This window comes from Dasypus novemcinctus, chromosome 16 (assembly GCF_030445035.2).
Source record: "Dasypus novemcinctus isolate mDasNov1 chromosome 16, mDasNov1.1.hap2, whole genome shotgun sequence".
Taxonomy (NCBI): domain Eukaryota; kingdom Metazoa; phylum Chordata; class Mammalia; order Cingulata; family Dasypodidae; genus Dasypus; species Dasypus novemcinctus.
The window spans coordinates 61,972,078-61,996,426 of NC_080688.1; the positions used below are offsets into that span (position 1 = coordinate 61,972,078).

The 24,349-nt window shown below is 50.5% G+C and overlaps 2 protein-coding genes across 2 annotated transcripts in view; one reads left to right on the forward strand and one right to left on the reverse strand.

The window, feature by feature from the left end:
* The first annotated feature begins 330 nt into the window (after nt 1-330).
* SIGLEC15 (sialic acid binding Ig like lectin 15) lies at nt 331-12,847 on the forward strand. Its single transcript, XM_023586408.3, has 6 exons — nt 331-382; nt 6,830-6,889; nt 7,211-7,594; nt 8,565-8,945; nt 10,636-10,666; nt 12,542-12,847. Exons 1-6 carry the CDS (start codon nt 331-333, stop codon nt 12,744-12,746), a joined length of 1,113 nt encoding a protein of 370 aa, XP_023442176.2. The 3' UTR covers nt 12,747-12,847.
* A 1,385-nt stretch (nt 12,848-14,232) lies between these two features.
* EPG5 (ectopic P-granules 5 autophagy tethering factor) overlaps nt 14,233-24,349 on the reverse strand; it is a 131,865-nt gene continuing 121,748 nt past the window's right edge. Inside the window, exons 43-44 of the mRNA XM_058277613.2 lie at nt 23,437-23,551; nt 14,233-18,499 (exon numbers count right to left, since the gene is read on the reverse strand). Coding sequence (XP_058133596.1) covers nt 18,317-18,499; nt 23,437-23,551 — 298 coding nt within the window. The 3' untranslated portion in view covers nt 14,233-18,316. The remainder of the gene's footprint in view (nt 18,500-23,436; nt 23,552-24,349) is intronic.

Sequence of the window (24,349 nt, forward strand, 5' to 3'; positions counted from 1 at the left end):
GTGAACAAGTTTTCTCAAAGTGGCCGTTGGCCACAGGAAAGGGCCCTGTGTCCTCCCCATCTACTTCCCTGTTTCCTGTCCTGGAAAATCATCTGAGTGGTTCCCCTCTTGGTTTTCCAATGACTAAACCCCACGGGTCTCATCTAATCACACCCCCGCCACCGGCCACCTCTCCCCAGTTTCTCCAGCTCCCGCGGCACCCAGAGGGGGCCGCAGACTTGGGCCCGGCCCAGCCCACCTCCCTTCCCCCACACCCACGCCACGAGGGGTTCTCGCCGGTGACCCGGCTGAGTGTGGGAGTGGCCTGGGGTCTCTGGGTGCTCAGACACCATGGAAGGGGCCCTCCGACTCCTGGCCTGCTTGGCGTGCGTCGTCCTGACGGGTGAGTTTCTCACCACACTTTCTGGCCAGTGCCCAGGACAGAAGGGAGGCTCAGAACTTCTTAGGTACGGTCTTTTCCCCTCAAACTCAGGGCAGCCCCCTCTGCCCAGGGCTCGGGCCCGTTGAGAAGAGCTGTGCTTTGGGAGGCTGTGGTAACCAAAGCAGAAGTTCAAGCCTGGGCTTTGCCTGGGTTTCTAGGTGACTCGGACCGCCCCCTGACTTCTCTGGGCCTCAGTGTCCCCATCCGTCACAAGGCCTCCCACCCCTCCACTGTGAGGATAGACGGGGAGAGGGGGCAGGAAAATGCCTTGAGTATAGGACAAGTGCTGGAGAAACGCTGTTAGGTGTTGCTGTCATCCAAAGGATTTATGTCTTGATGGGACAGCCCCAGGGACAAAGGAGGAGCAGCACAAGGTTGCTGGGGGGCAGTGTTGGAAGTGAGGGAGGGGCCATTTAATGTGGGGAAGGGGCAACTGATGGGAGGGCACCCGGGACCCCCAGAGGGGAGTGGGAGGCTTTCGGGCAGGCTTGAGAAACAATGTCATTGGCCACGTCACTCAGTGAACTAGAGCATCCCTGGGATCCCAGGGAAGGGGACATTTGTTAAAATGCAGATTCTCTGGCTCTACCCCAGACCTGCAGAGCAGGACCCAGGAATCTGCATTTTCAGCCGTCTCCTTGGGTGATTCTGGTGCACGATGCACTGAGGCAGCTGGGGCAATGACAAAGGCAATCCTTGTGAGGCTCTCCCTCCGGGCCCCAGCGTTTTCCTCCGCCCCAGCTGGAACGTCCCTCTCTGTCTGTGCTGCCAGTCACAGCCGTAACCGTCATGGTCTGTGCTGTGGCCTGGCTGATGTCGTGGAGCTCGGCGCTCTTCTACAGCGCTTCTATCGGCCCCGTCCCCACAACTGGATTATAAACTTCCACACCGTAGGCTGTAGGCTCTGTTCCTTCCTCCCTAGCACTTAAGAGAATGGGACCCTGCTCGGGTCTGGTTTACAGCAAGCGCTCACTAGCTCTAAGTGCGGGCGCTTACTGTAGTAACTCACTGCAGCCTCATAGCACTATATTTGATTTCCTTTTTTACAGATGAGGACACTGAGGCACAGAGAAGTTGAGTGGCCCAGGGTAGAGCTGGGATTTGACCCCAGGTGTGTGTGTCTCTGCAGGCTGGACCCACCTGCTTGCCTGACCCCCATGCTGCCCACTGTCCCGTGCACAGAGCCCCACAAGGCTTTTCCTAAACTGATCTATCTCAGCCATCCTTCTGAAAGGATTTAGGGTGGGTCCCACTTAGAGGCTGGGGACTGGGGGCTGGAGGCAGTGACCCTGCCCAGTCCAGGGGTGGCAGATAGGAGAGCAGGTAAGGATGTGTGTTGACATCAGACACAACTTAGAAGCCTGGCTCTGTCACTTACTAGCTGTGGCCTTGGGCAGGTGGCCTCACTTCTCTGAGCCCCTGTAAAATGGGGTCCATGACACTTGCAGGGGGTTTGTGAAGGATAATTAGGACATGGGGGTAAAGTGCCTGGTACTCAGTAGTTGCTCAATAAATTGATAGTGAAACACTGCTGATCTCTCAGGGCTGCAAGCAAGGCCAGGCTTTGGGGTTGGGGGCTTGGTTTGTTTTTCTTCTGCTGATGAATTGGTCTAAGGTCAAAGATTTGGAGGAAGAATGAGCAGTCTCGTATCCAAGAACAAAAACCAAACCACACAAATACTCTAGCTGTGTGGAGATTACTCAGGAGGCTGAGCCATGCTTAAGAGCCGCCTTAGCAGAGGAGATGAGTTTTCTTTAAATACTCGCAGCTGCTTCACTGGTAAAGTACAAGTTCCTTTGTTTTACTGAGTGGGACTCCCACTTCTGAAAACCTTCTGCCTGTGAGCTTCTCCAGGCGGCTCAGTCAGGGGACGATGCAGTTCCGGTTGACTCTGCAGTTGGGAACCCTGAGGGACTCTGGGGTTAGGGTGCCTGTGCTCACGTGGGGCCTCAGGCCACAATCGCTTCCGTGTCCAGGAGTCTGAGAGTGGGGTCCAGGCAGGCGCTTGGCAAAGGAGAAGTGGGAGCAATTTGTCCAGGCAGCCCCCTCTCCCGGTCAATGCCCTCTCCCTCGTACTGGGGCCACCCCACCCCGTGCCTGGGGCAGCCCCAACTGCCCAGGCCCTACCCACACACCCTCCCCTTGGCCTTCCCCTCTCTGCTTCTAGAAGGCTTGAGATGTCAGGGAATGTGGGAAAGTGGGAAGAACACTTACCTGGGAGCTCTGGTGCCCTGGGTGACCGCGCGCAAGGCCTCGGTTGGTCCACAAGTCTAGGATGGGTCCATCACCACAGCTGTCATCCTCAAGGACTTCCTTTGCACCCGGCCTGTGACAAATAGTTCACTTACTGTTGTCCCTATTTTAGGGAGGCTCAGGGAGGCTGCGAGGCTTGTCGGGGTGACAGCCTGCATGTGAACGGGAAAATTCCCAGTGTAAGTCCAGCCCTGCCCATGACTTTTGTGCAAAGGCCTGGGGCAAAGCTTGTTGCTAAGAGAGATTTTACTAGCGGGGAACAACTGCTGAAAAGGAGAGAAAAGGCAGGGCAAATGGCAGCAGTCGCCTAAAGGCAGGGCCAAGTTGAAGAGGGGTCGCCGTGGGTCCAGGAGGGACTGGGAGGGTTTGATGAGCCAAGACTCCTCGTCTAGGAGACTTCTGCCCTCAGTGGGATTTGGGTGCGGTTTCCCTGGGCTGAGGGAGGACAGGGGGAGGTGGGCCATTTCGAAGCTGTGAAGAGCAGCCCCCCGGGGTCACTGGCCCCAGGGAAGGGTCAGCCTGTGGCTCTGCACCTCCATCTGCTTAGGTGAGAGGTCCACATCTGCAGCCACGGTGCTGGCGAAGCAAGGGTTAAGGAGAAGCAGGGACAGGGGTGGTGACCAGAGGGCAGGCTGGGAGCTTCTCGCCCTTCCCTTCGCTGGAACCTTCCAGGTCTGATTCACCCAGGGGCAGAATCCTGTTTCTGCTCCCTTCACCCGGCCACTTTCCCACCTTTTCTCCACTGATAACCTATCATGACAGTGACAGCACTGGCCCAGGAAGAACGGACAGGAGCAAGGGGCAGGGGTGTATGCCAGTTCACGAGAAGGGGTGTACCCCAGCTCAACCCTGCTGGGGAGTTCTGGTGGCCAAGATGAGCATCTCTCTTTGCACCCAAAACAGCTTCTCCCCACCTCCAGGGGCCACGATGCCCGCAGGGCCCTCTAGAGTCGCCCGCTGAGAGCACCCCTATGCACATGCCCAGATGTCCCCGGAGAAACAGCCCCTTACAGATCGCTGGGCATATCAGATTGGCTGTGGGTCAGCTGTCATGCCAGCCACTGGAGCCTGGGGGGAGCGGGGGGCAGGAGCCTGGCAGGTCTCTTACAGGCACCAGTTCAGAGTGCCTCAGGAAGGCAGGTCTGTCCATGGTGCCCCCATTCTAGAACCCATTACCTGCTCCCCTCAGAAGACTGTCAAGCAAAGCTCACCCAGTAGAACTAATTATTGTTAAAGTGCCTGGGGTGCCACCACCACCTCTGAGCTCCCCTCCTACCTGGGACACCTGGAAACATTCCTTAACTACAGGAATTGCGAAAACATCAAAGGATCCACTGACAGCAACTAACCCCCACACTGTGATGAAACCGATAAACGGATAACATGAGCGTGAGTGGCTACAGCGCGCTGCGAACGATCCGCAGAGAGGCTCCCACGCAAACCCCTGCGTCCTTCCTCACCAAGGAACCGGTGGAAGTGTTTGGACAGCTGTGACCAAAACCACGATTTCTATTTATGATCCCCCCTCGGTTCCACTTCTGCCCATCCCGGTTCTGCGGGCGGGTTTCTGCCTCCCAGGAGCTCTCCAGTCCCCTCCGGACACCTGCCTCTTAGCCGCTGCTGTGCGGGACGTTTTGAGGCCCTCTGCATGTCCTCCACCCAGGGGGAGGAAGGTACGGCAGATATGGTTATAGATGAGAAATGACGCCCGAGTCACACAGGTAGAAGGTGGGAGAAACCCAGCTTCTGTGGCTCCAAGTCCCCTGCTCTTTGAGGTCATTTAGCCCCACTCATACCTCGGACAGAGCCAAGGCTTACCCCGTGGTAGGTTGCTCCTTGTTCTGTTCCCACCTTCGGCCTTCGCTAAGTGACTCTAGGATGACAGCCTGGTTTGGAAACATCCCGAAGGTGCTGAAGATGGCAGGCCTGGGCCCCTCCCTCCCTGGGAGCAGAAAGGGAACACGGGCCCTTTCACCCAGGCTTACGGTCTTGGCGCACATTGGGAGGTTTGTGCTTCCTGTTTACTTGACGAACAGCGTTCCGAGAGGCGGCACCTGGACTCCCTCTCACCCGGGCACCTTTTATGAGCCTGCCTGGGGGACTCCGGGTGAGGGTGGGAAGGAACAAGTGCGTTTGCTTTGGCTTCCTATAACATTTACCCTTCCCTCTGGCAGCTCGTGGCTATCTCCTGGGCCAGCGGAGGGCTGATTCCTGGACCGGAACCGCAGCCCCTTGTTGTGGGGTCTCCAGGCTTCAGCCTCACGTCTGTCAGCCTCTGGGGGTCAACAGGAAGCCCCCCTTCTTCCACAGTGGTGGGCCACGGGCATGGTGGAGACACGCCAGCTTTGGCACAGCGGGACCTGGGCGACAACCCCGCCTCTGTTCATTCTCTCATCAGGCTTTGATCAAGCCCCTGATGCGGGCCCCCCACTCTTCTGGGTTTGCTCAATCACCGTGCGACCTTTGGACAAGTTACTCAATCTCCTAGGGTCAGGCTCCTTGGCTGCAAAACAGGGAGCACGAGTCCTTCCTGGGAGGACCGAGGGCTGAGTGAAATCACAGATGCAGGTCAGCCAGCCCAGGGCCTGGCACGCGGCACGCGCCCACGACGTGGGAGTTCCTTTCTCTCCCTCGCTGCCACCGTGCACGGAACATCCCCTCTCCAAGCTCTACTTCTGCCCCTGGAAGATGGTGGGGACCTGTGGTGGGCAGAAGTCTACGAGGGCCTCAGGTCTCCTGCAGAGCCCCCAGGACCCGCTTAGGTTATTTTTTGTGACACAGTGGATCTTAAGATAGGTGGGCCTGACCGCACCCCTGAGCCCTTTAAAAGCAGAGGGTTTTCTCCAGCTGGTGCAGAGGAAGAAGTCAGAATGTTGATGGAGACGGGTGTTTTGAGGCTCATATGACATGGTGTGTGTGAAAGCCTTTGGAAATACAATGGCTGCTGTCTTTTTCCCTCTAAAGATCTCTTTGCATGAACTGCCCCCACCCCCACCTGCCAGAGGCACCAGCTAGGCAGGCTCAGCGGCTCAGCCCTCGGTGAGGAGGCATCACCCGGGACCGCTCTACCCAGGCCCCAGGCCGGGAGCTGACCCCCGGCCCCCCTGCTCACCCTTCCTGCAAAGCAGCAGCGGGGAGAAGGGTGCTGTGCTGTGGCTCACTGGCCCTCTGTGAGCTGGAGCCCGAGCTCAGCTTCAGACCTTGGCTCAGCCATACTTCAGTGGCTCCCAGGGGAGGCGGTGGAGAAACGGAGTCCAGAGCCACCTGCACAGAGCAGGGAGGCAGCACGACAGCCCACCCCTGAGCACTAGCCTCGTGGGAAGTGAGCCAGGCCACAGTGGCTGACCTTCAGTTCTAGAGGAATCTCAGCCACCAGCTTACCACAGAAAACTTCAAATCATACCGTCCCTTCCCAGGGCCTCGGTTTACCGCTCGGTAAGTGGAAGTGTTGGTCTTCATGGATGAGCCCCAAGGTTCCATGCTGTAAGAAAGAAATCTTCTGGAAGAAAATAAGGCTCACCCGATTGTGGAGAAGAATTTATTCTCAATCTTGCAAGAAGGGGCATGCAACCAGAAAACGTGGCTGGTGCCCGGAACAAAGAAAAATGACACAATTTATACCCCTAAGCCTAGCGCGCGAGCTCTTCCTCTGTTTCTCCATAGACTGGATACTTCAGAAGTTACAGCCTATCCGAGAAGATCTAACTTACCTGCGCAAAAGTTTGTGATTAGCCACTTCCCCCATCACATTCCAACCATTTTAGTTTTTACCTGCTCGCCTTTGCCAAATAAGGAATGGAATTTAGTGCTGAATTGGTATTGACTTAGCTCTTTCTTGGGCATCTTTTTTACTGCCTATAGGACTGGCTTAAGCTGGTTTCCTTTGTTTCTGCTTAACCCGGGAGTGGAAGACTGAGGCAGTAGGCTGCCAGGTTTATTAATCAGTATTTTCTTCCTTCATGTGAAAACTAAACTGATCTTCGTTTCTTACACATGCCTCTAGTGCACTAGAGTACACAGCTGAGCGTCAGGTGTCCTGAGTTTGAATGCCAGCTTTGCCTCATCCTAGCCGTGTGACCTCAGACAATTACTCAGCCTCTCTGTGCCTCAGTTTATTAACTCATTAATCCGGGGATATCTATGCTTACCTCTAGGGTCATTAGTGAGGACTAAGAGAGATACCACCCGGATCTTGCTCGGTACAGAGGTGCACAGTAAGTGTATTATCACCAGCTTAGGGATTCGGGATAACCAGGGGATACCAGGACTTTCCTGCGGCAGGGGGATCATCTAAGCTTATTTTGGGGTCCCGGAGCCTGCAGGTGAGGTGGGGACAGCCCTGAATGAGAGCATGTGGGGTGGGGAGGAGAGGGGGCGTCCAGGCTCCAGGAGATGTCTAGGTCCTGGGATGAATTTCCAGATCCTCGGGGGCAATTCCTGAGGGTGGGGGTTTCCAGGTCCCCGGGGAGCAGGGGTGCCTCGGGGGGTCCCGAGATGGGGGCACCCGCCGGGCTGACCGCCGCCCTCAGCCGCAGGCGAGCCGTCGCAGCGCTGGTCCATGCAGGTGCCGGCCGAGGTGAGCGCCGCGGCGGGCGACGCGGCCGTGCTGCCCTGCACCTTCACGCACCCGCACCGGCACTACGACGGGCCGCTCACGGCCATCTGGCGCGTGGGCGAGCCCTACACCGGCCCGCAGGTGTTCCGGTGCGTGGCGGCGCGGGGCAGCGAGCTGTGCCAGACGGCGCTGAGCCCGCACGGCCGCTTCCGGCTGCTCGGCAACCCGCGCCGCAACGACCTCTCGCTGCGCGTCGAGCGCCTCGCCCCGGCCGACGGCGGCCGCTACTTCTGCCGCGTGGAGTTCGCCGGGGACGTCCACGACCGCTACGAGAGCCGCCACGGCGTCCGGCTCCGCGTGACCGGTGAGCGCGTGCGGGGACCCGCGCGCGGCGGGCGACGCGGCCTCGGGCCCTGCTCTCCGCCCTCTCGCCCCGGGCCGGGACAGCTCCCTGCGCTGGGGTGGGACGCGGAGTTACAGCCCCTTTCCTCCAGAGCACGGGTCTCCAACCCGGGGGTGGTTAAGGGCCACCTGGGCACTGCTGAAAGAGCACCCACCGGGCCCCAGCGTGGGCTGGGGCGAGCCCAGGAATGGGCATTTTAAGGGGCGTCCCCAGTAGTTCACAGACTAGGGCGAGAGAAAAACAGTGAACACAACTCCTAACCTACGGCAGGAGCTGCCACAGGGTGTGTGCCACGTGCAAGTGCCCAGCTGAGTGGTGACGATGCCTGAAGCAGGGCCCCAGCCCCTGGAGCAGTGGACTGGAATTGCCTGAGGCACTTTAAAAAGTCCTGGAGCGCCTGCTGTGGGTGCCTGGAAGTAAGAGGTTCTGGGTTCAAGTTTGGCACTGCCAGAACTTCCCAATGGACCGTGGGCAGGCTGGTCTGCCCCTGAGTGCTTTTCAGTTTCTCCCCAGGGTGGGCGCCTCCAGCCGCAGGTCATGGGCTTCAGTCTGGGAGTAGGAGTTCCCTTGACATCACCCCAGCAGACAGTCCCCAAGCTTTCACTAAAACAAAACTATTAATATCAGCTCACTGAGCACCTGCTGTGGGCCAGGCCTTATTCCAAGCAGTCCCACGCAGAAACTTAGCAAAGCTCAACCGTCTACAAGGTGCGTGCTATTAGGAGATGGAGAAACAGAGGCACAGCAGGCTAAAGGCCACAGTTGTCTTCTGACCCAGGCAACCTGGCCAGGGCACCCACTCTCTCCCCTCCCACCCACCCACACTTCCTCCAGTTCTTCCTGCATCCCAAGGAGACCAGGGAGGGATGCTCCTTGCCAGTGTCCGCAGCCTGCATGCGCTCTGACCACCGCCCGCCTTCTCTCCCCGCAGCGGCACCGCGGATCGTCAATGTGTCGGTGCTGCCCACCGCGGCACACGCCTTCCGTGCGCTCTGCACAGCGGAGGGGGACCCGTCGCCCACAGTCACCTGGTCCGGCCCGGCCCTGGGCAACAGCTCGGCCGCCGCGCCGGACTCAGGTCAGGGACATAGCCACCAGGTGACAGCCGAGCTGCCCACGCTGGCCCACGATGGTCGCTACACGTGCACCGCCACCAACAGCCTGGGCCACGCCGAGGCCAGCGTCTACCTGTTCCGTTTCCACGGCGCCACGGGGACCTCGGCGCTTGCGCTCCCGCTGGGCGCGCTGGGCCTCAAGGCGCTGGGGCTGCTTGGCGTTCTGGCCGCCCTTGCCGCTGCCGGCCTGCGCCAAGGTGGGTGCTCCTGTCTGACCACCAGGCTTGACAAGGCAAAAGCATCATTTATTGCACCTGTGCGTTATTCACCTCCTGCTCCCTGGAGGTGGAAACCAGCGTGAGCACCGTTTACAATTAAGGAAACTGAGGCTCTGAGAGGTTAAGGAACTTGTCTCTTGCCTCAGTTACAGAGGTAGAGACCCAAGCACTTCTAGGCCACCCCTTCACCACCACCAGGTAGATGGCTCCTCTGTACGGGCTGTGGCCACAGGCTTTCCCAAATAGCACCATTTAATTATGTCACAAGCATTTGAGCACCTATATGTGCTGTGTAGGCGCTATGACTGGAGAGACTAATATTTGGTGTCCTGCCCTCAAATGGGGTACTGAGGACTAAGCAAGTGATGGCAATACGTCTGAGGAGTGCTCTCCTCCACCCCAGTGCTGCAGAAGCCCAGAGGACCGCAGGCCTTACTGGTGGGGCATCTGGATAGGGGCGGGAGGGAAGAGAGGTGAGAGTTACATCAAAAAGTATTAGTAGCCGTGAGCCAGGAAAACAAGGACTGGCACCTCGAGCAGAGGGAGCGGCATGTGCAAGACTTGTGCTTTAGTTTGCCAAAAGGCAGCTGATGCAAAGTACCAGAAATGGGTTCGCTTTTGTAAAGGGGATTTATTTGGGGTAAAAGCTTACAGTTTCAAGGCCATGAAATGTCCGAATTAAGGCACCATAAGAGGTGCTTTCTCACCAAAGTCAGCTGCCATGGGGTGAAGCCAGATGGCTACCGAGGTCTTTGCCTTCCCTTCCAGAACCGACCATCTTCTCTGGATGCTCAGCTGCGGGCAACCAAGCTTAGGGCTTGTCTCCTTCTGGGGCTCCTCTCTCAGGCCGGGGTGTTCTGCTTTCTTCCCGAGTTCCCCTGCAAGCTATCAGGCAGGTGACTCATCTCTCCCTGGGCCTCAGCTCTTTGAGCCTCTCGGGGGCTTCTCTCCTTGCAGTTCAGTTGTGAGTGAAACTGGAGTTTTTTCTCCACATTGCAGGGCCAAATATGGTGGCTCCCTTTTCCTGTCTCTCTGTGTCTTCTGTTTTTTATCAGACTCAGCAAGAGGGCAGCGCCGCTACCTCAGTCAGGCCTCATTGGCATAGTCCAATGGAAATGGTCTCACACCCACAGGAATGGATTAGTTCAAAATATAATCTTTTTGGGATTCATAAAATAATCTCAAACTGCCACAGCATAGAAGCTCAGACTAGCCTGCATCTTTAGAAAGCTGTAGCTAGCCTGCACTGCCACAGCCGAGCCGGGTGAAAAATTTGCCCTGTGCTCTGGAGAGAGGCTTCCGAGAACCTCTTAGTCCACCCAGGTCAGTAGCTCTAGCTTCCCACACTCCTTGGATGAAAAAAAAAGTATTAAAGTTGCCCTGGCCACTCTCTTTACTGTGGCCACGTGGGCTTTCCTGCCAGCTCTTCCAACTGGCCAAACATTTTGTGCTTCAGGGTCCTCAGAAAGACCTTCCTTCTGTGTGGCCCATTCTTCACTCCACCCCGCTCCTCTTTCAGGGTGAAGCTTAAATGTCACCCCTCCCCACCCTGCAGATGGCCATTTGATGCACTGTTCCTTTCAGACCATTTTCTGGTGGGGTGGGGTAAGCAGGTTGTGCCCTACTCCGTGGCTGGAGATCACACCTCCTCTCTCTCTCTTTCACACAGAACACCCAGACACCCAGGACACCCCTCCACGGTAAGTGAGGTACCCTGCCTCCCAGCCCCCACCTCTTCCTTTGGTCCCCATCACCCAAGGGGCACAGGCTTCTCGGGGCTGGATCGTGGGAATAAGGGCCAGATTTGGGCTTTCCACTTGACTGGGGCCAGGCCCTCTCTGCAGCCTTTCAAAGCACCCCTCCCTCCGCCCACCCAGTCCTCCTCTGGGGCGACCTAGTTTCGCTGACTGCACCCCCCACCGCCACCCCCAGCATTATGTCTGGGCCTCACGCCGGCACCTCCCCTGGACTGCCCTGCCTGCTGTCTTTGGTGCTGATGGGGAATCGCCGTTTGTGTGTGTTTCTCCATACCTGGATGTGCGACCTCGAGGCCATGTCTCTCCTTTAGATCCCCCAGCTTTCTAGAACAGGCAACTCACACACAAGTCACCTTCGGGGCACTTGGCCTCCCAGGCACCCTGCTGAGGGCTTTACAAGAGCAAGCTCAGTAAAAATTCTGCGAGCTCAGGTGAAGGGCCCAGGGACCCCAGCCAGGAGGAGGACAAAGCCTAGCTCTGCCCCAGGATGTACACTCCCAGTCCATGCTCTCATCCTCTGGGGTGTTCTGTCCAAGTAAAGGTCCATGCTAAAGAAAAAATCCAAGTCCTAGGCACTGGACATTCTGTCCCTGGTGCTGGCTGGGTGTAGAGGGAAACATGGCCTTCCAGGGCCCGTTAGATGAGCCCAGGCGCGTCCACAACTCTGCCCCCACCGGTGCGCTGAGGGCTGGAGAATTCCCCTTGCCGGCCCAGGCCTTCCTCCAGCTGCCTGCTTCACAGTTTCCCACCATCTTGCCAACCTATTACATTTCTCTTTTCTCTGTCAATTTACTACCTTGCCCCAAGGCCCCTGAATCAGAAAACTGAATGTTGTTCAATCATGTAACAAATATTGAGCACCTACTATGTGTCAGGCACTGTTTTGGACGTCAAAGATACAGCAAAAATCCCTGACCTCAGGACTCACATTCTACCATGGAGAATTTTAATCAACATAAATAAGATTAGACTCTAATAAAACAAGTGCTGTGAAGGAAATGGACAAGATGATGAAATAGAGTCCCTGGAAAGGGAGCAGCCCCCAGGCTGTGGCTACCTGAGATGAGGAGGTCCTCTCTGAGGACTTGACATTGAGAATGCCTCAAGGTGGATGGGACCTGGAGGGGGGTGGGCAGAGGTGGGAGCTATCCAGAAAGGGAAAAGGGCAAACAGAGATCGGGTGAGACCCAGGAAGGAGGCAGTTGTGTCTGGAGCAAGGGGGTGAGGGTGATTAAGGTGGGGAGCTTATTCTCAGTGTGATGGGAAGTCTCTAGCAGGTTTTTTAGCAGATGGGTGGCCCCCATCTGAACAAGAGTGGGGAGGGAGCCCTGTGAGGAGGCTGAAGTTGAAGGGTGAATCCTACTTGGATGCTTGGGTGAAGCAGCAGCAGTGTATGGGGAAGATGGGAGGCAGGGTTTGCCAGGGGCCTGGGTGGGCAGCATGAGGGCAAGGGAGGGTGCCAGGGTATCCAGGTTTGGAGCTTGGACCCAGGCTACCGCTTACTGGCATGAAGATGAGGGAGAGAATCATGTGCAGCACTGTGAACATTTAGGTTTGAGACACCTTTTAAGACATTCCAAGGGAGAAGGCAAGAAAGTAGCTGGAGCTCAGGAGGGAGGTCAGAGGAAGAGTCACCCCTTCCCTCTTCCTCAGATTCTGCCCCAGGCCAGCCTTTGACATCAGTCTCCAAGTCCTGTCGGCTCTGGCCCCACTGCCCCGCAGTCTTCTCTCCTTTCTGGCTCCCTGCTGGGGGAGGGTTTTGGCAGTCAGGGTCCTCCCTCTTGTGCTGTGTGGTGCATCAATTTTCTCCCTCCACAGGCACCAGGCTCAGGAGTCCAACTATGAAAATTTGAGCCAGATGAGCCCCAGGGCCCACCGTCAGCCATGTATACACCGTGAGGAGCCCTCGGCCCCCAGCAGCCACGCGGGTGCCACTAGGAGTGTACGACTCTTCCCGGTTCCCAGGCACCTTGGCAGCACTCAGGCAGGTGGCCCCCGAAGGGGTCAGGAGCCCACTCTCTGAGGCTCAGTCAGTCTCCTGCATGGACATCTCTGTCTTGGAGCCCCCCTAGGATATTTATGACAGTGGGAACAGCATGTGGAAAGGGTGCATATGACACTGTGCGCACACACATGAATGCCACTGTGAAACTTCTTGAAAAGCCCCTTTCACCCTTTTTTCCCTAGAACACCATAGTGGAGCAGAAAGAAAATTGGTCCTAGAATCTAGAGGCTTAGACTCCATCCTGGCTTTGTCAGCAACTTGTGCGGCCTGGGACAACTCTCCACCTCTCGCAGTCTCAGTCTGCTCGCTATTGGATATGGAAAATAATATTCTTCCCCCCAGCTGGTAGGGCTTTTGAGACCTGAGAAAATATTGATGAGGGGGATCTGAAAAGTACAAATTCTTCTACAGATGCAGTGGTGTGACAGGCCCTTCCTTGCAGAGTGGCCTTTGGATGCAGAGACCTGGATAAGTGTGGCACCCATGCCATCCTCTCCGAGGACAGTGGTTTCTAGAGAAAAGGCCTGGGACTCAGGCTGCTGGGGCTGGGCTGTGCAAACCTGTGGCCTCTGGAAACTCAGCGTGGAAAGGCCCCGGGCCCCTGCTTCCCGGAGTCTCCTCTGTGCCTGCCCCATACCCTCTGCTCACCTCTTACTCCATCTGCTGCCTCACACTGCCTTGAGCCCTTAGGACCCATGGAAAAAGGAAAACGCCCATCATCTGCAAGCATCTGAAAACCACTGTCCTCAGGGACCAAAGGCTGGGAAGCCTGAGGGGAGGTCTGGGCCTGCAGCTCCAATCTGGTCTGAACCCTTCCAAACTGTGCAAAATCCAAAAGCACTGAGTTTCACTCTTTTTGCTGTGTCCCACTAGGCTGATTTTGAGGGGTGTGGCCTCCCATTCACATTTCCCTGTGAATTGGTTGATCCTGTCAGCAACTGTGGGCTGGGGCTGAGGGGAAAGGGTGGAGGCTTATTTAGAACCTGAGCAAGCTGGCAAGGGGAAAGGGCCCAGGAATAAGGGGCTGAAAAGGCACTGAGGACAAACTTTCTTTCCTTCAGAATTTTTCCAAAGGCTGGAAAATTAACTAGAGTAAACACAGGGCACTTTGCTGGGGAGATGGTCTGAAGATTGAGGGATCTTCATAAGTTTGGCAGAGCAGGGATCACTTCACGAGACCCTTCTCCACATCAGGTGGGTGACAGCGGCTCTGCTTTCATGGTTAATCTGGGATGCAAACAGGGGCCAGTCTGAGGTGATAAGAGGTCAGAGGGGTAGGCACTTGTAACACCTTGTACAGGATCCTTTGGGGGCACCTCCATGGAAAATCTTCACGAGTGAAGAAGTACACAAGGGTGGTGTGTACTGGAACATCTGCCTGGCCTTTTGAGGCTTTTCGCTAGGCATTGGGCTAGGTGTTTTGAGGATACAGAAGCGAATGAAGCAGGTACACCAGGGTGAGCGAGGTTGTACTGTGTAACAAACCAACCCCAAAATCACTGGCTCAAAACAATGGGTTTATTTCTCACCAAAGCTACATGCCCATCACAGACTGGCAGGGGGGGCTTTGCTCACTGTAATTACTCAAGAGACCCAGGCTCCTGAGGACCCACCATCTCCACTGTTGTGGGTCACTTGACTGGAAGTATCAAGAAAGCTCTAAAGGGTCTCCCACTTGTGATCACAGCTCATTGGCCAGAACTAACCACATGACCCATTCACCCACAAATGACTAGGCAGTGCGACCCTACAATATACCTCCAAGGAGGAAAGCCAAAAACATTTGGGAATGGCACTGATGACTTCACAATAAGACTCTCAAGGAGCTCAGAGCTAAAGAGCACAGACCATTAAGTGGAAAATCATGAAAGGGATATGCCAGGGATGCTATGGGACCCCAGAAAAGGGAAACTGGCTCAGTCCTGGGAAGACTTCCTGGAGGAAGGGACATGGAGTCACTACACGATAACCATGCAACTGGGGAGGTCATGGGAAAGAATGGAGATTCAGAGGTAAGAAAGATGGGCACTCTAAGCAGAAAGGACAGTCTGAACAAAGACCCAGAGGTCAGGCACAGGGTGATATTTTGGCAGTTGAAAGTTGCTGGAGTATAAAAATAGAGGCAGGGTGTGGCCAGAGCTGCCAGAGCAGCAGCTAGGGTCAGACGCCAGGGTGGATGGTGCTGCCATGACAGGGATGAGTGGAGCAGAAGGGCATCTGGGCACCCACGGTGCCAAGCATGGTGCTGTATGCCTGGTACTGGTTACTGTTGCCCATCTGATTCCTGCACTTTCTCCAAACCCAGAGTGCTGGGGGAGCAAGGGGTTTCGACCATAGGACCCTGGGCCCTCAACACTGTTTCCCCAGTGGGTTTTGAGGTCACTTCCATCAGACCACCTTGACAGCTTGTCCAAAAGCATATTCTGGGCACCACCCTGGACCTACTCGATCACATGCTCTGGGGGTGGGGCCCTGAAGTATCTAACATGTTTTCCAGGTGACCTCCCCCTTTTTATTATGATCATTTTCAAACACATAAAAAGCTGCACTCCCTCCCCACATTCTATATTTACTAGCATTTTGCCATATTTGCTTAATACCCATGGGTATGCAACTGAACCATTGGAGAGTAAGCTGCCGACATCACAGTGCAGCATCCCTAAATATCATAGCCATGTTTCTTAATAACAACAACATTCTCCATAACCTGAAGGCAATCATCTCACTCAAGAAATTAACATTAACTCAGTAATATCCACATTCAAATTTCCCCAACTGTCCTCAAGAAGTTTTTAGTTTGTTGTTTCTAATCAGGGTCCATGTGGCTCCAAGCTATTCTTAGGCAAGCTAACGTTTGAGACTCCCTCTCTGGGTCTCCCTGACTTTGTTTGAATAATTGTATAGATGTGAAAGGGTTCTAAGCTAATAAGCAGCTGGCCCCTCCTGCAGGATTCACAGTCTGACACAGGGCTTCTTGGAAATGGAAGGACCACCATTCCTCCAAAGAATGCACCTCAGAGAGTGATTTTGGACAGTGGCAGGCAGTGGGGAGGATGGAGAGAAGCGACAGCAGAAGTTCCCTCTGGCATTCCCTTCAATAATTTCCACACAGTGCGCAAGCAGCCTCCTTCTTGGTCCCCAGATAAAGCAGCTGCTCCTAGAGGAAGACGGGGCGGTGGCGAGGGGGCTGAACTTGACCATCACTGTTCCTCTGGGCTGTCCCTGGGAGGTCTGGGTAGAGCAGAGCTGCCTGTCCTACCCATCTGGCCCTCTCGGAGCACTCAGGGCTCTTTCAGTGCCAAGCAAGGACCAGAGTCACATGCAACAGTGTCCTGGGGCCACAGAGTCAAGGAGAGAAATGACCTAGATGGCTTAAGAGTTTTCCAGACTGGACTTTGGCACAGGGCTCAGAGGTAGAAAAAAAAATTATCTATTTTTGCTGAACAAAGGCTCATTACCCTTCCAAGCTCCTGGACAGATTAATCCATCTGCCACCCTTCTTTCCTATGAGGCTTCAGCAGCAGGGCCATGTTCAAAACTATCTCAGTGCCTTTAGAACATCTCCTTAGCCCAGAGCCTCTCACAAGTAAACCTACAGCAAGTAAACCTTCCAGTGTTAGGGTGACATTAACAAGGGAGCACTTTTACTGACAATCTCAAAATAACAGGTTACAGTATCAAATAAATTAGACAATAGGCACAAAAATCTCCATCAACTTTAACAACTGAAATAGTTTTCAAGATAGTATGCTATTCCTATAAACTGAATTCTTACCAGCTATATCCAAAGATTTATTTTATTTATGATTTTTATAGACCAGATACATTATAAACTTTCAAAAATTGACAGCTTAATCATAATTTTCTCTAAAATGTAAATACTGTCCACTCAGAAACTTCACATTCTAGGATATCAATAATTACATCTTCCTCAAAGAAAACAGCACACAAAACATTTCCTGTCATAAAGTCATTGTTGCCAAATCAGCCATTAAAATGTCCACAGGTTCTAGAAATTTTCTTACACAAAGAATGGGGAGATGACTGACTTCAAAATGGAAAAACATGACCTGACAAAGAAGGAAAAACAAGAGAAAGCTCTTAGACATGCCTGCTTGGGGAGGGACATCTTGTGGTCTAGAAAGCTCAGAGGGTAAACAGGGATGGTAGTGATCAGAGCTGCAGAGCATGTCTGGGAAGCAGAATTTTTCTGTCCAACTACAGAATTTCAAAACAAACGAGAGCTCCTACATACTTACAAATGCTGGGAGATGTATTTCAAAAGGATTTATGAGAAGAGCTTATCACTCTGTTGTCACTCACTGAAAGCTCTTGCTGACTGTTTAGACACATTCAGGTAAATAGTCGTGAGTTACTGATAACCCATAAGCAAAAGAAACATTATGCAATCTGGACAAACAAAATCAATTCTGAGCCAAACAATATGGATATGGTGGCAGAAGCCAACTTGCTAATTCCCAGTGAAAAATAATGTGTGTAAAAAGATGACAACAGAACAAGGCAGCATTACAGGCAAGCTTTGGTAATGAATGAATTGTCAACAACAGAGGGCACAAAGCTAACGACAAAAAAAAAAAAAAACAATTTCAGGAAGTCTCCCAGCTGGCCCCACTTCCATGGACAAGTCTCAGCAGGTCTGCTAGCTTCATTTGAGTTTAAATACAGAGTGAAGAAACAAGCAGAGAACACGGATTCAGGTCCCCTATCTCTCTTTTGAGAGTGGGGCCTCAAATTTGATGTCTGTCGAGTTCCAAAGATGGGTGCCTACAGGAGCCCAGAAAGTTATGTGAATGAAGAAATGGGCTGGGGTTGGGACCAAAGGGAATGCAGGGACTACAGTGACCTGGAGAGAGTGAGCCCTGTCTATTCTCCACTATGTGGGGCAACAATCTGGACAGCACATTCTTGTCCCAGATTGACTTCAGGTCACCCAGTTTAGAAGGATGGCTTTTTCTACAGGACACTCAGCTAGATGGAAGTCGACTTGTCACCAACTCTGCTACTCACAATAATCAGGATTCAGCATTATTTCCCTTCTTAAAGAACACAATGCTTATAAGCTGGTGTATTTCACATTTGAGAAATGAAGAAATTTTCAAAATTGATTTACTTTGAAGGAAAAAAAATGGGGTTCATGAGTGAGGCTTCTAGATGACTCCCGAAATAGTTAGATCTGGCACAGGAGTCTTGACATTTAAATACAACAGGAGGAGGCAGAAGTGGAGACATACAAAGAACCCCATCCTGGGGTTAGGTGAGATGACTGGTATTATTTGGAAACCATGAGTGGCTCTGAAACCAAGTAGAACTCAGCAAGTTTCTCTTGTTGGATGAACATAAAAACTAAAAAGTCCCAGAAAGTTTTAAAAGCTAAGAAAACACGCACACAGAGACATGCACCCATGTGCACATGCACAGTGGAATTAGCTAGTGCCTCCCAACTTTCATCTCAGCTATTCATTGGCTGAACTGAGTCCTGCAGTGATACTGAACAAAGTTACTTGTGCAACAGCAAAGTTAAATGTAAACATAAACAGCAGCAGGGTTTTCCAAGAGCCTCAGTGTTACTATCGTATGTTGTCCAAATAATGCACTTCTGGATAGAGACAGTTAACAAGTACAGCCAGGAAACTTTTCCCGTCTTGGAGACAATGGCCAGGATGCTTTATAAATTGGGCAGCTTGGGATATCTGATTCTGGTATTCAGCATACTGCTTACTTGATGTCATGGATTCAAGAGCATTCAGGACCTAAAAGACATGGAATATAAGAAGGTTAGGCAGAAGTATGTAACTTCATTTCCAGAGACGTGGCACATTCTTCCATTATAAGTTGGTGCCAACTGTGGGTCTCGGGAAGCCTACGGAACTGGAAACAGACATACAGATGGAAGGCACAAGCAGAAGGATGCCAGCAACCGAAACTTCTCTGTCTTTTGCAGCCTTTACATCCACATCTTCCTGTCCTGTGCTATTTCCCAATGATGCTCCAGCCACTGCTGCAGTCCAGCTGGCCTTGTTACCATGTTCCTCACCTGCCACACTCAGTCCTAAAGTCATGCCTTTACTCATCCTCCCCAGTCCACTTAATGAGTCTTCCCCAGCAGATCAAGCGCCCATGATGTGGTAAAACTGCACTCTGCTGCCTCTCTTCCCAGAGCCCCACCATACTCAGCAGCACTGAGGGTGGCACCTCTGGGCTCTGAACTGTTTTGCAGAGCCAGCCGTATCTCCTTGTGTGAACTCTTTAATTCTGCTGTTCAGTTTGTTCTGAGGTTATAAAATAATGTCATATTAAACTGTCTAACTGAAGTAAACTCCTAAGAAACCAGCTGCTAAGTACTGCTGAGGGTAAATGATGAGGTCCCTAAATCAGCAAACATATACAAAGTACACTCCAGGTTCCTCCTAGTTCCATCTGACTAATGGCACAGAACAATGGAAGAAAATGTTTCCACACCTCTCTTCAGAGGAAAAAATAAAGAAAAACATTCTTGAATCCATAATTTTAATTTTTCCTTCCTTCACAGTGGGAGAAGAGAGAAAGCAAACAAAAAATCAAAACAACGGTTCTTGAGAGTAGGGGTTTTGTTTTATAGCTACACAGTGTGTTCTCCCTACTAGAAGAGACCCACTACCATGGCAGCCCCCACCACCGGCAGCTAAGAAATAATTACAAGGAGACTATGAACAGAGGTCTTCAGGATGAAAAAAAAACAACTGAAGAGATTCTAAGACTTAAAAGTTGTGTGAACAGAGTTCAATCTAAGAACAGGAATCAACAGGGACAAGTACACCCATGAATCTAGTGTCTGTCTCTCCCACTCTCTTTTTGAGGTGAAATTCACGTAACAAAATTAAACATTTTCAGTGGTATTTAACATAATTATAATGTTGTACAACCACCACCTCTATCTAGTTCTAAAACATTTCCATCACCCCTAAAGAAAACCTCATACCTATTCAGCCACTCCCCATCACCCCCTCCTCCAATCCTTGACTCTGCTTTCTATCTCATGGATACCTATTTTGGAAGATTCATATAAATGGAATCATACAAGATGTGGCCTTTCGTGTTTGGTTTCTTTCATTTAGCACCATTCTCCCAAGTCCCATCTACTGAGAGTTCTCCCCACCAGACCAAGCTCTGAGACGTGGTGAACCTGTACTTTGCCACCTCGCTTCCCAGATCCCCGACCATACACAGTCAGCAACACTGAGGGAGGCACCTCTACTTTTACTTTTTATGGCTGAGTAAATGCTACACTGCATATATACACCACAATTTGTTTACTCGTGTATTTGTTGCTGGACATTGGGATTGTTTCCACCCTTTAACTGTAAGGGTAAGGCCACAGTAGGAAAATAGGAATAGAACTACATTAGGAAATAGGAATTGCAAATGCCTTCAGATAAATAAATAACTTAGGGCTTAGGCTGCTCCCAAGAAGAGTGCTAATAAATAACTTAGGGTTTAGGGCTGTCCCCAAAAAAATGGTCAATAAATAACATGGGACTGCTCACAAGAAAGGGCTTTTAAAAAAGAAAAAAAGATACTGCTAATCACAGTGTTCCACTTCTGTGCCTGCTTGCTTACTAGCTTACCCCCCTCCTGAAAGGCTATAAAAACTTACTTGCTTACCCCCCTCCTGAAAGGCTATAAAAACACCTCTTCCCTTAGACTCGGAGCTGCTCATTTCTCTGCATAGGATGAGACAGTCACCGCGCGGCTAATAAAGCTCTCAACTGGAACTTTATTCAAAGTCTGAGTCTGGTCAATATCTCTAATCTATAACATAACTACTGTGAACTGTGCTGCTATGGACGTTGGTGTACAAGTATTTGTTTATCCATTTTCAACTCTTCTAGTTATATACGTCGATAAGGAATTGATGGGTCACATGGTAATTCTATGTTTAACTTTTTCAAATCTTTTTTTTTTAGGAGGTACCAGGTACTGAACCCAGGACCTCATACATGTTTTTTTGTTTTTTTTTTAAGATATATTTTATTCTCCCCATACCCTTGTTATTTGCACTTGATGTGTCTGTTCATCTTCCTTGTTTCTTTGAGAGGCACAGGGAGCCAAGCCTGGGGGACCTCTGATGTGGGAGGCAGATGCCTAATCACTTGACCCACCTCCACTCCCTGTTTTGTTGTTTCATATTATATTTTTCCTCCCTGCATCTCTTGTTGTGTTATCTTGTTGTGTGATCTTGCTGTCTTCTTTAGGAGGCACCAAGAACCTCTGCTCTGTGCTTTGCTATGTCTCGTTATGTTTTTTTAGTTCTTGTGTCTCTTGTTGTGTTAGCTCGCCATGCCTGCCCATTGCACAAGCTCACTGTCTTCTTTAGGAGGCACTGGGATCCAAGCCAGTGACCTCCCATGTGGTAAGCAGGAGCCCAGTTGCCTGAGCCACTTCCACTTCCCTTGTATTGTTTTTTTTAATAGCCATCCCAGTGGGTGTAAAGTGGTATATCTCACCGCAGTTTTTACTTTTTTTTTTTTTTTATTTCCCAATGACTAAGGAATTGAGCAACTTTTCATGTGTTTGTTGGCCATTTTGTATATCTTCTCTGGAGAAATGTCTATTTAAACCTTTGCTCATTTTTTAATTGGGTTTTGTCTTTTTATTGCTGAGTTGTTAGACTACTTTATATATTCTGGATACTAGACCTTTATCAAATAAGGGGTTGCTTATATTTTTTGCTATTCTATAAGTTTGAATATGGTGGGTCTCTTCCTTTCTTTAGGTTTAACCCCCAAAATGATCTACTTTAACAGTTGGCCAAAGATAAATTATAAAAAGGTTACTTTTTTTTCCAAATCTAAAAATCTTGATAAGTTTGATGGCTATTGCCATTTTAGGTCTAAAAGAATGTAGGCAAAGAAATAAAAGACCTGGGTGATCTGGTGGTTTAAGCAAAAACCATGTTCCAAGAATTGGTGGACACAGAAAAGTTAAAAGGCTTGATATATCTCTGGTTTCTAAAATATACCTAAAATGTATCTCACTAACTTCACAACCTCCCTTAGAAAACTGATCTGCCCACTTACAATGTTTCATACTAGACAGTAGTGATTCAAACAGCAGTTGTCTAATCAGTCAATTCAAGTATTAGATATTTTATAATCCAAGATTTCCTGTGAAGAACCTAGAGACTATATTGTTTGATCCTTATTCTAAATAACCAAGATATCACACTGCATGTGGCTGGCTTAGACTTTATAAAGCTGCAAAAGAAACACTTTCAGAAGAAGAGTTAGGGAGTCTAACTCTACCATTTAGAGACAGGATTGCAGAGCGGTAAGATTGTGAAGCTTGGAGCCAGACTGGCTGGGGGTGAACCCAATATTACTAGCTATGTGATTTGGGGCAAGTTAATTACTTTCTGTCTTGATGTGGGCTATGGGTGGGAGGCTCTTTGTCTCTTTGGAGATAACCTTAAACTAAGCTGTCTGTCCTGACTTGTGGGTGTGGGATGGTGAGAGGCTGCAGCCCTGCCCTTGGTAACCATGACAATGACTACAGTCCCAGGAAACAGTTTATCAATGCAAACTCTATAAACTTTAAATATTCAGGGAAAATGCAAACCAAATGTGCTAAAAGCTTATCTAGAATGCATGAAGTCCATGCTAAAAGCTTACCTAGGATGTGGAAGATATATGCTAATTCAAACCTATTAAGAACTGAAACAAAAGGACCATTTGGCCTTTCCTCTCTGTATAAAAGAAACTCAAAAATCTTGTTTGGGGCTCAGGCTTGAAACAGAAAGCTCCCGAGTCCAGCTGGTCATCAATAAATCATTTTTCCTTCTCAAAATCATTCCTGAGTCCTGGCCTTTCTATATGCAAATAATTGAACCTCTCACAACTGCTACAACAGTCTCAGTTTTCTCTTTTGTAAAACTGGGATAAATAACAGTTTTTGCTATGAGGATTAAATGAGTTAGAACTTTAATTATCAGTAAATGAGTTAAAACTTAAAACAAGTACCTTGTAAGAGTGCTGGCCATCTTTTTATGTTATGCACCTTGCGACAGCCTATTCATGGGTGAAAAACAGACTTACGGGATTGTGATCACTGCCATGTGGCCTTCCATGTTTTTAGGACAAGCCATGGTTTCTTACAGCTATAATTATCAATTTTAGGTTATTCTCCAGCAAGAGTCAACTGCCAGGCTCACAAAACAGGAGATGCTTCTCTAGTATTAAAGCTCAGCTAACGTTCATCTCAACTCTGGCTGTATCTTCTGTGTTAGCCTCCAGGCCCAGGATGTGGCATGCCAGTGCACATTCTTTTTCATCAGAACCAAATTCAATCCTAGACTGGCTTGCCCAAGGCTTTGCTTATTTTACAATTAACAGTAACAATGCTTGACAAATGCCTATAAAAACTGGTTAAAATTTGAGGTGGGCACATACTGTAACAATTTTCTAGCACAAAAAGTCCACTTAAGGGAATGCTGCGCTCTGCAGATCATCATGTCACGATGTATAATGGGCTAGAGCTGCTACCTCTCTACCTTCTGGGGAAGATGTGGTGGAAAACTCATCCACCCACCTGCAATGTTTCATATAAGACATTAGGGACTCAAACAATTGTCTACTCAATCAGTTTCAAGTATCAGGTATTTTATCATCAGAGATCCCTGTGCTGTCTGATCCTGAAAGCTGTTTTTACTGACCTGCTGAGCTTTTGGTGTCAGATGTAACTCAGAGCCTGGCTTCAAACGGATCTGATCCTCTGCAGGAACCTGAACTGATAGAAAGGCGGCCATGCCTCGGGCAACCACTCGGAACCTTAGACATTAGGGAGAGGACAGAAGAAGTAAATTACCATTAGAGTAAGCATTGTAAATTAAACACCATATTTTCAATTAAAACAACAAATTTCTAGACCAATTATTGTTGTTAACATCTTTAGGAAAATCTTAGATATGATAAAGGAGCCTTAATCTTCCCTTCCATTATCACCACCCAAACAATGTATAGTATGTATAATCTAGATTGAAGAACAAAGGCACCTGATTCAACCAAAAGACACAAAAACCCAAATTTAAGTGAAACAAAACCACACAGTCCTGCTTAAGTTCTACCATAAGGAAGACACACGATGTTAACACCTTTGGTTTGGACTGGGAGGTTCCCAAAGTTGCAACACACAATGGTCTTTTCCAGAAGAATGCTGGCATTCAAATAGTCTAAGTACTTTTTTAAACAATGATAACAGCTTGGGGGAAAAATTAACATGACATAAACATTTCTGAGAAGCTAATGACAAATTCTTTCATGCCTTGGAATTTTTCAGTAACAAAACTTAGACTTCTTTCTTTTCCATTATTTATTCTTCTTACCAATTGACCTAATCTACCTTGACAGTTTACAATTCTACTAGACTGAGCCCCTCACAAGCTCTTGATTTCCCCAAACTCACAGCACAATGACAAAAGGCTCAGAGTGAAGCAGCTGATTGGGGGTATCTTATTCTAACCTTGCCCATCATCAGTGGCCCAAAGCCAAAAAGAAATTATTAGTAGTGTGGAAGGGTAACAAAGTGAAACTACAATAAAATACTAAAAAATAATTTGAACTTAAAAA

Excerpts from the sequence above, each read along its gene's own strand:
- SIGLEC15 (XM_023586408.3), top strand. The coding sequence starts at position 331 with ATGGAAGGGGCCCTCCGACTCCTGGCCTGCTTGGCGTGCGTCGTCCTG. Across the intron at positions 383-6,829 it reads GGCGTGCGTCGTCCTGACGG|GGTCATTAGTGAGGACTAAG; the intron begins GTGAGTTTCTCA and ends GCTTACCTCTAG. Across the intron at positions 8,946-10,635 it reads CGCTGCCGGCCTGCGCCAAG|AACACCCAGACACCCAGGAC; the intron begins GTGGGTGCTCCT and ends TCTTTCACACAG.